The sequence below is a fragment of the Lutjanus erythropterus genome, chromosome 20, assembly GCF_056507025.1.
Source record: "Lutjanus erythropterus isolate fLutEry1 chromosome 20, fLutEry1.hap2, whole genome shotgun sequence".
In the NCBI taxonomy this organism is placed as follows: domain Eukaryota; kingdom Metazoa; phylum Chordata; class Actinopteri; order Lutjaniformes; family Lutjanidae; genus Lutjanus; species Lutjanus erythropterus.
The window spans coordinates 1440777-1451872 of record NC_139336.1 but is presented as its reverse complement, the minus strand read 5'-3'; the positions used below and the strand labels follow the sequence as shown (position 1 = coordinate 1451872).

The 11096-nt window shown below is 39.2% G+C and overlaps 1 protein-coding gene across 1 annotated transcript; it reads right to left on the bottom strand.

The window, feature by feature from the left end:
* Positions 1–1138: 1138 nt before the first annotated feature.
* Positions 1139–3203, bottom strand: purg (purine-rich element binding protein G). The gene has a single exon (XM_084745818.1). The coding sequence runs from the start codon at positions 2635–2637 to the stop codon at positions 1588–1590; it is 1050 nt and encodes a 349-aa protein (XP_084601944.1). The 5' UTR covers positions 2638–3203; the 3' UTR covers positions 1139–1587.
* Between the last annotated feature and the right edge of the window lie 7893 nt (positions 3204–11096).

The window sequence follows — 11096 nt, the reverse complement described above, 5'->3', positions numbered from 1 at the left end:
CATAGCATGTTGCTATGGAGTCTGTATGCACAAATTACTGCATAATGCATTATTATACAGCACAAAAAAGTTTTTTCCTACTTGTTGTACTGAACTGGAACGCGGTCAGCTCAAATGTGATGTCAATTCCAGCTCAGATTTCCAATCTCTGAGTTAAATGGATTGATAATAATAATTATAAGTGACTAGTGTTTGGCATGATGATGTCTCCAGCAACCATTGTGGTCTCACTACTTTTTTAGGACATGTAAAAGCTTCAAAATTCACACGTGAGATATTTACTGACATATTTTATGCCGTAGAAAAGCAGAAAATCTCTTCAGCTTGTGTTACTCACAGACATTATTACAGCAACCAACCCAAAATAATCAAAAAATACACTGACTTCAAAACAAGAGAACTGGAGGTGCCAATATGCTAACTCCATTTCTGGGTTTTTTGGACTCATTCCTGCAGTACTCTATTAAAGTGGTTTATTAGCTTGTGCCACATTCCTAACACCGCTCCCTAACATGCAGTGAGTGGGCCGATTCGAATGGATATTGCAAGAAAAAATGTTATGTTATTGATTCATAACTAATATAACTTTCTTCAGTCACTTTTGTGTCTATATAGTTGAGGGACAGTTTACTTACTTGTAACTCCCAACAGCTCCCTGTTTTCCTTCCAAACCTCGTCCTTTTTGAGGATATTCCTATAAAGCCATTGCTGTGGATCATATAAGATGTGCCTCATAAATTAGCCTCTCGTTGTCCAGGCTGCTCTGATGAAGGAAGACAGAGACGTCAAGGACGTCATTGTCAATTTTGACCAATGAAAACAGATTGGAGGTCAAGCAAATGCACAAAACACCACAAAGATAGGAACAGGGTGAGTGTTTTTGTTTGTTTTTTTCTCACATATTTCATGGGCTTATATTGGGTTTGGGCTGTCTTATTATTATTATCATTATTATTATTATTATTATCATTATTATTATTATCATCATCATCAGTCATAGCAGTAGCAGTATTTTTTTTTTCTTCTCAATTTTGTTGTTGCCAAAAATTGAAAATCACTGCCAGCTCCTACTGAAATATGCTAATGAGGGGCAGGTTTGGGTCAAGTTTGGACAGAATTTTGCAGGCCTTGAGCCCAATTAAAGTTCTAGGGCATGCTACATTCACCTGTTCGAATCATTTCCAGTTAGGAAGCGGTGTTATAACACTAGTGTTACCCTTCAGTATCACTTATAATTAATTTACATTGCACTCTTAAATGTAAAGGTGAGGGGAGGGTGGGGGTCTGCTCAGGGCCCTTAATGCCCAAATAAGTTCGGGCTGGCCCTGGTTAACTAGTGAAATGCATGAAATAGCGGTGAAATGACCTGATTTTCAAATGAATATCATTGAAAGAGAAGGAGGTGTCGGGCTGAATGAAAGATTTCTTGGCAGGTTAAATGTTTTTTGATCAGCCTCTGGCGGATGAACCAAGAGGAACGTGTGGTATTGTAGTATTGTCGGGACACGGGGGTATTTCGGGAGTATTTTCTTCATGAACACAATCCCTAGAAGACATGCAAAGCACAGACACAGCCTACTGCCAAGGTCAGTCCTCGTGTTCCTCACTGTCCTGCCGTCCGTCTGTCCTCTTCTCTTTGTGACAGGAGAAAATCCGCCGCATCTCCTCCTCGTACCTGATGAAGTTCTCTCCGAAGCGGGCCCAGGCTTTCAGGGGGACCGTGATGGTGTTCCTGTACGGCTGCCGGACCTCGCTGATCTTTAAAAAGATCCCGTACCGGTTCGAGCCCACGTCAAAGTAAAACCTCTTGTTGTCCACCCGGAAGGACGCTGCCTCCGGCAGCTCGGGGTTGTCGTCGTGGTTTCTGGTGCCGGCTCGGCCACGGTCGTCGCTGTCCTCGTCTCCGTAGTCTTCGATGAGCTGAGACAGCGCGTCTCTGAACTCGATGAGCCCCTGGGCCGGCAGTACGATGGTCTGTTCGATGCCCGGGCCGTAGTAGCCCATGGTGCCGTGTCCTTTGCTGACGGTCTGCCGTATGCGGAGGAACCGTCCCCGCTGGTTCTCCTTCAGGTCCAGGAAGTACTTCCTGTTGTCCCTCTCGATGAACTCGCTCTTAAGGACACGGTGGGCATGGTCGTCCGACCCCGCGGAGCCGGTGGGGGACAGTGCCGCGTGCGTCTCGGGCTGCGCTCTCCTGCGGGAGTCGTGCGCGCGGGCCTGCCCGTTGTTGCTGTGCTCCTCGAGCTGCGGAGGCGCGAGGCCCCCCCGCAGTCCGATCCGGGCGTAGTAATCTATGAAGTCCCCCAGGCAGTAGCGCAGCGCCGGGGCCATGGACATGGACAGCGTCAGCTTGCTCTTCCGGATGTTGTCGTGCCGGCCGCGGCCGATCCACACCTCCGCGATCTTCAGGAAGCGTCCCCGCACACTCTGCTTCACGTCCAGGTAGAAGCGCTTCTTCTGGATGTCGACGCGTTTAGACGCCAGCTCTTGGATGTCTGAGCCCGGCTGCTGTTGCTGCTGCTGGGAGCCGCTCTGCACGTACTGCTGAGGGTACGCGGACCGCGGTACAGAATCTGATGCAATCTTCCCCCTGCTGCTGGCTCTGTCCATCCCTCTGCAACATCCATCAGCCATCATGGTTAGATTCCTCTGTCAGACCGAGCAGCACAAAGCGATTCCCCCATCCCACATACAGCAGCACCGCATTCACACAGCGAGTCAGCCAGACGCCTCGGATGACCTGAAAATGGCAGCTGCTGTGGACTCATCAGCTGATCGAGTGTCTCTGTCCCGAATAAACGTCAAACTCGACTGTGGCTCATGTCCATTGCAAGACTTGAGGCCGTGTCCATCACCTATCCGCCTTACAGCGAGCCCTGTACCGAGGAGAGGAGCCGGAGGAGCAGCCGACCTGAAGGGAGGAGGCGTCCAATACTACATGAACCCGATGAACCCATCCACCCCCCCCTCCCCGTCCTGAGAATACCTCAGTTAAAGAGACACGATTTACACAGTGACTGGAGATGCTGTGCTGCTCACACAGAGTACACACACACACACACACACACACACACACACACACACACAGTTCAGCTGCATCAGGCTCATCTGCAGCTGTTCTACACAGACTATCCATTTATGAGCAAATGATGCCTCAAATCATACATCACACACACATCATACATCACACACACAAAATACATCACACATACAGTCCTGACTTACTGAATCATGAGCTCAGTATAGAAGACAAGATGGAAGAATATAGGAAGGGTTAAAAAAAATCATATTTAAATATGTTGCATAGGTAAAAAAAAAAAACTGATAGCATCTGTATTTCTTTTTTTTATAATTCAATTAATTTCTGATCATACAAGGATACAAGGCATATATATGTATATACATATATATATATATATATATATATATATATACATATATATATATATATATATATATATATATATGTATATATATATACACATACATATATGGAGGTGGACTCCATGAAAAAAGAAAAGTAAATAAATAAATAAATAATGCAAATACGTCTGGAAGAAAGATGCAGGGAACAGACTTACAAACAAAAACATGTCGAATGTATATCCCTATACATCGCTCTGCAGGGACAGTTAATCCCTGTACAAGTTCATGACTTTGTGGGCCTATCTTCTGTTTTAATGTGAGTCCATAAACAGTCCCAAGGAGACACTCCTTTCTCCTGATCACCATTAATACTACTGAGCATCCTCTCATAAGCTGCTATTTCCACCATTGCACTGGCCCATTCTTTCAATTCTGAGGCCTTTGTTGTCTTCCAGTGTCTTAGGATAACTCGACAGACAGTTATTAAATCAACAATAATAACAGAAAAGGCACAGTTGGATATGTTTGGTATCTGCGACTGGTCCCCCAATAAACACAGCATTGGACTTAAGGGGATTTCTAAGCCAGACCAGCTACTTAGAATATCCAACACTTTAATCCAGACTGGTCTGACCAAACTACAATCCTATATACAGTGTACGAAAGTCCCTATTTCAGTTTTACATTTCCAACAGCTATTGGTATTTAACAGCTTCATTCTGTAGAGTCGCAGTGGTGTGTGATAATATCTGTGCAATACCTTATATTGTGTGAGCTTCCCCCTCGCTTCTTTCACATATTTACCACATCCTGACAAGATTTTGAACAAAATATCTCAAATTACCCCTGGAAAATCGCAAGGCCTCACAGTTCTATAAAGTAACCAATTCCCTCCTGTGCGATGTATCTTTTAATATGAAACTGATTTGGCAACGGGATCTCGGGGAAGAAATCGAAGATATCAAATGGTCCAGCATCTGTATTTCTTAAAGGGATAGTTCACCCATAAATGAAAATTCAGTCATTACCTACTCACCCTCATGCCGAGGAAGGTTTATTTTGTTAGTCCACAAAACTCTGCTGGAGTTTCACAGGAAAACAGTGTTGTAGAATCGCCCAAACAATGAAAGTGAATGGTGGCCAGTTTTCAAATGTAAAAAACAACAGAATAAAATCATAAATTGCCTCCATACTGCTCGTCTGGTGTAATCCAAGTCTCCTAAAGTTCTGACAGGCTGTTCACATACGGTCACAGCACACACACTCAGTTCAGACAGTGTGCACGTGAACACGGCTCCAAGCTTAAGATCTACAGTGAAGATTCAGCCTAAAAACATGGTGTAAATTATGTCTTTCAAGTCAGCTTGGCATGTCAGGGCTGTAGGAGACTTGGATGACACCAGACAACCAATGTTTTATGTTTTTTACTATATTGTTTTTTTCTGATGTTTTTTATGTTAACACTGTTTTCCTGTGGAACTCCAACAGTGTTTTGTGGACTAAAAAACTAAACCTGACCTTCAATCAGGATGAGGGTGAGTAGATAATGACTAAATTTTCATTTCTGGGTGAACTATCCCTTTAAAGAAACTTAAATTCCTGTGCCATGTTCTTCTTAACTTCTACAAAGGAGCAATTCAAAGCATCCTGTCTGGAAACATCACAAACTGGCTTCCAGGGGTGAAAGTAATTATGAATACTCAAATTAGTGTAATTAGTGTGTGTAAGTAGTTTTTTGGGTACTTTTATGAGTAGATTTTCAAGTCTACACTTTTACCTGTACTTAAGTATGCATTACAAGATGTAATTTACTTAGTTACTTTTAAAATCATAGTTGAGCACTGAGTACAATTTGAATTAATATCCAAATCTTTCATCTGCATTTTTGTAGCCAATCAATTGATCTGATCACAAACGAGCCAATGAAAACAAAGACATACAAATGAAAAACCACACAAAATGTTAAAGCAGCAAGTTTGGAGTGAAGATGTTAATGATTAATCATTAATTAATTAACTGCTGTTAAGAATTTAACCAATTAAAAATCTATTTCTGCATATTTAATCAATAGTGATGTCAGTAACTGCACCTTATTTGAGTTTGTTTTGTCTGACATTTGTTGAATGAGGGAACTTACTAATTAATAATAAGTTAATTAAGTAATGATTAATGAATTATAAGCATTGGTTTACGAAAACATAAGATTTGCAACCCTAGTTTGGAGAGGTGATTGTGACATCAACAGTTAAAAGTAACTACTACTTCTACTCATAAAAGTACAAGTACCCCAAAAAACTATTTAATTACAGTAATTTGAATATTAGTATAATACAGTAAGTCAGAACTGAGATATTGTCTCATAATAAGGACTTAAAGATTTAATTTGCAACATTTCCACATTAAAATGTATAATATGTTATATACTTAGTTGAGCTGCTTAATTACATTTTCCTGAATGTTTCCAACAATGGTCAAACACAGAGGAAGCTGTAATTTATTTAAGCTAACGCTGTGTTTCCTGCTAGCCGTTGCTAGCTAGTTCCAGGAAAACACAGGATACATCAGAGAATGATGAAGGAAGGCTGTGAATGTGAGTAAATGTAACATGAATAAACCTTTAATCTTATCTCGTTCATGAACATGATTTCTGCTTGAGTCATGTACAGATTTTCAGCAGTGCTGGTTGTTATTGTACAATTCATCATTTTCACAAAGCGGCCATTTTTCTCTGACATCACACTGAGGGTATGAAGGTCACATGCTGTTATCAGAAGGATAAACAATATAATATGAAAGGTGTAAATTAGTCCCTTAATATTTCAGATATTTTATGTTAGTGAGGATCTGGTTGACACTAACATTAGCTCCTGTCTAATGGTAGGTATTGGATTATCAAACATGTTGTTTTACTTTGGAATGTGGTCCCAGGTCCCTCCAGACTTTCACTATAAGTTGTTTTTTTCAGTTGCTGATCATTGGAGAAGTGGTGACATGACAACAATTTGTCAGATTTTGTATGCTTATACTATTTGCAGCCTGAAACACAGCAGTACAACATTTGAGCTTCCCATCCTGAGTGTGATATCAGAGGAAAATGATTGCTGTGTGAATATGGTGAATATAGACAACAACTCCCATGATCCCATGCTACCTTACAACATCATCAAACAATGTCTTTTGTTATTGTTTTAATAGGAAATACCTCTACAGAACATAGTGTACTGGGTTACTGCTTTACACATTGTGCATTTAAAATGTAATAATATACAGACCCCCTTTACAAAAAGACTACCCTCATAAATAATTTATAAATGGTTTATAATTAGTTTATTAATTATGTTGTAAACACTATAAATAATTATACACAAGTTATAACACACTTTTCATACATCAGTGTGGGCTCACTATTTAGTGAGATCCAGTTCCAGGCTAGCAAAATTTGTTTCCCAAAATGTTCTAGGAACATTGAAAAACATTTTTTAACATAAACCAACATTATTATTACATTACTAAAATATTGTAGGAAGTTTAGTTAAAGGAGAAGTGTGTGATTTCCAGCGGCATCTAGCGTTCAAACCTAGATTGCAACTAAGAGGATTTACCCCGACACCGCCCCTCTCTCACCAAGAGTACGGTGGCCGTCAGCGGACAAAATGGCGAGCAAAAGCTTTCTCACAACAAACTACAATTATGTAGTGATGAATTACCTGTCCAGCAGAAAACAGGCAACCTTGGCGTCACTGTGAAAACGTTTGTCCTCCATCAGCGATTTCCATCGTGTAAACGCTATGCCGATGTTGATTCGTGTTTTTGCCATTTCCTGTCATGCTTGCGTTTACTTTCTTCGCATCTCCGCTTCTTGGATGACGGGGATTCACTGTCCGCTGCTTTTTGTTCTGGTACAGTGTATGTATGATCCTCCATTTGTCAAAACTGTGCCAGTCAAGATTCACAACGCTAAATGGTCTACCAGCAATCACCCGCGTCTATCCTCCCCGTCTACTTCCGTGTTTACGCTACGGCGTCTACGTAAGTTCGCCATGGGCTTCCCAAGACTCACTGTTAGTGCAGTTTGTCCGCTCTGCGCTGCCGTAGACGGCGCAGGATGATGATCTCCGTAAGTCGACCCGACAGTATGTAACTATAAATGGCTATTTCTAAAGTAATGGGAACATATAGATTATGAGTTTACGTTGATTGATAATAATAAATAACATACTTATATATAATATATCTCATTTATGTACATAAATTCCTGTAATTATTACACACTGGTCCTTTAAATGTTCGTGTTAACGCTTCCTCATAATGTTCCCCAGGTGTTAAAATTAGGGATGCGTGCGATTAGTCGACTATACAATTAAACATCCGCACCCACGCTAGTCAGCACCAGAAATACTAGTTGTTTAAAATATTTATCAATATTTCATTTATGCATGATGCCAGTTATCTGTAAGATTTTATGCAGCTGCCCGCCTCTAGTCAGGGCTGCAGCTCTGTCAGACAGCAGCCCCTCTCTCCCAGTGTGTGTGAACTGATCACCATGGCAACCCCAGATGTTTATATCAGCAAAGTCAGACAGCTGAATGCAGACTGTGACAGAATAAGCTGATATATATTCACTCGACTGGAGAAATGTGGCCACATTAAACACACACACTGACATAAACCTGCAAGCAGAGCTGCTGCTACTGCTACTAGCACTGCTAACGTTAGCCACACTGTGTGTCAGGCTGGCAGCTAACGTTTAGCTCTGGATCCTTTACCCGCAGACACTGTGACCCTCTTCGGTCTGAAAAGGTGAAGCATAAGTGTGTAAGGTTTGTATTGCACAGTGCGAAGTATCGCGCATTTCAGCTGCATTTAAAGTACGATTTGGCGATTGTAGACTGTGATTGACGTCTTCAAATGGTTCTTAATACACAGGATTTTTTCAGACAGTGTTTAACATTATAAATCAATAAATTCTGCTAAATTTTAACTGCTTTCTGAGTGTTTTCTTAGTGTTAGACTAGTCAACTAGTCTAAATTAAATTTTGCATTTAATTGACAGCGAAATTAGTCGCCAGGAACATCCCTAGTTAAAATGTCACATTTTTCCTACTTGAAAATGTTACTGATATGTTTCTGGAACATTCTGGTATAGTTACCTGAATGTTTCATGTTAAAATTCCTTAGATGTTAAAATCGCAAGTTTTTCAGGTGTAAAACCAACATTATTGTTACATTAACGAACATTCTTACAAAGTTAGCTAAATGGGCCAGGAAAGTTATATGAACGTTTCCCCTTAATGCTGTAAACATTCTTGAAAGGTCAGCTAAATGTTCCAATAAGGTTACTTTTCCCTTAATGTTTTCTTCAAGGTTATGATCGTAAGTCTGTCTTGCGTAAAAATAACATTATGGTTAAGTTTACAGAATGTTTTTGAATATTCCAGGAAGTTTACTTGAACGTTTCCCCTCAACTTTCCCCTGAAGAGAGCGGGCCTTTCAACAGTGTGCTGGGAGGAGACCAGGCCCCTGTAATTATTTTATATCAAAATTCTATGCTTATACTACGTAAACTATAAAAACTATGCCTAAGTTTAAAAAATGGTTAAATTAAATGAACAACTTCTTATTTTCTTTGGTATTTTTGTCACATACAGATACACAGTGATGATTAATGACTAATGTATGTTGATGTTGTCCAGTGTCAAATCTCTGTTTGATCTTGTGACAACTTTGAACAGAACACAATCCATGCTTTCTAGTTTTCTAGTTTTGGTAAAATATATATGGGCCACAACATACAACACAAAACAACTGTCATCAGTGCTTAATCACCTGAAAATCAGTAGTGGTACTGTCACATTACTGAAATATTCCTCAATTACAAGGAAAAGGTGCTGGCATTATAAAATACTTAAGTAAAAGAATAAAGTATTCTCCTAAAACAGCCATTCCAAAACTCAATAATACCATGGCTCAGCCCTCCCAAACCTTTAATCACAACTCTGATAAACACATGGGCCTCATTCATGAAGAAATGTCCTCTAAAAAACTAACTTACAGTTTTCACAAAGATTGTGTACTGTAAGACCAATTGCTCAAATTATTTGTAGTAAGTAGTGAAAACTCAATATTTGTTTAGAGATTATACTAATTTAAAAAATTTGATTGCAAGAAAAAATGTTCTTTTTCTATTTCTAAATTAATGAGAAAAAAGTGCCCCTATAAAGGTCCCAAAAGCACAAATATTGTAATAGATGAAAATTAGTTACAATGAATTGTTGTGTTTTTATATTGCAAATGCTCATATTAGTTATTTGTAGTAAGCAGTGAAAACTCAACTTTTGTTGAGAGATTATACTAACTTAAAAATGTGGATTGTGAGTAGAATTTTTTTCTTTTGTGTTTATTAAGCTCAGAATTTTCAATCATTGACAAATGGGGTCCCAAAAAGGTCACTAAAACATATTGTAGTAGTGTGTTTTTATACTCTATTCTATAGAGTCTATACTCTATTCAGTTCTGTTAACACAGAAACTCCAAATACTTATAACCTCCAACATTTGTGTTTATGAGCTCAAAAAAATTGTGGCAACTGATTGTCTCAGTTTTTTGAGTACTACTGACTTATTTGGGTTTATGGTGCAGTCTGTCTTAAAAAATACGCCAGTTCTGAATCTCTGAATCTCTCCCTCACTCACACACACACACACACACACCATCTGCACAGGCACGCTCTGCTATATAGTAGAAGAGCTGTCAGGATCGTTGTCACTATCATCAGCATCATTATTTTGATCATGTTGGTCCACCAGTCAAAAAATAAAGAAATCCCCATAGACACTTTTAAAAAAAAGTTTCATATTCTGAGATAAAAAGTTGAAATTATGAGACAAAATCATGAATTATGGGGCACCCCTATAGCTCAGTTGGTAGGGCGCGCACCATGTCTTGAGGCTGTTAGTCCTCTGCAGCGGCTGCCGGTTCGAATCCCACCTGTGGTTCATTTGCTGCATGTCATCCCCTGTCTCTTCACCCACCTTTCCTGTCATACCTTCAGCTGTCACTGTCAGTAGAGGCAAAAATAACCTTAAAAAAAAAAATAATAATAATAATGATGAATTATGAGTTCTCTTAACTTCCAACTTTTGAGTTTATGAACTCATGAAAATTGTGGCAACTGATTGCCTCAATTTTTTAAGTAATGCTGCTGAGCACACTTATGCACAATTTTGTGCTGACATGTTCGTTGAATTGCATTTTTAAATTCCACAGTTGTATAATATTATCTGATTTATATTACAAAAATATCTTTATCATTTGTAATATTTTTATGAATAATTTTCAAAATTTTACAAAGCATTATGAATAAATCATTTGACTTTACAGTGTGATCATTTATAGTATATTCTTGTGATCTCAAGAATCACACCACTTAAAACTTAAATGTGTATTACTTTCTAACATTGGGTTTGTAAATTATGCAGTGTTTGGTCTATACTCCAAAAGCAAAAATGTCTGAAGATGAAAGCCAAAATAAATGTTTGTTTGTCACATCAGAGACACATGTTATTAACCATCCAGCCAAATTTGAATGATTAAAAAAGAAAATCTACGCATATAAAATTAGGTCTCAAAAACCTGGAAAAATGTTTTCTGTGCTCTGAAACACTGGAGGTGTGTTTGCTCCACTGTCTCAGTGTCAGACACCACTACAACCTGAAAACATCCTAAAACAT

What these genes read in the sequence shown, in the direction of transcription:
- purg (XM_084745818.1), bottom strand. Translation starts at nt 2,637, where the DNA reads ATGATGGCTGATGGATGTTGCAGAGGGATGGACAGAGCCAGCAGCAGG.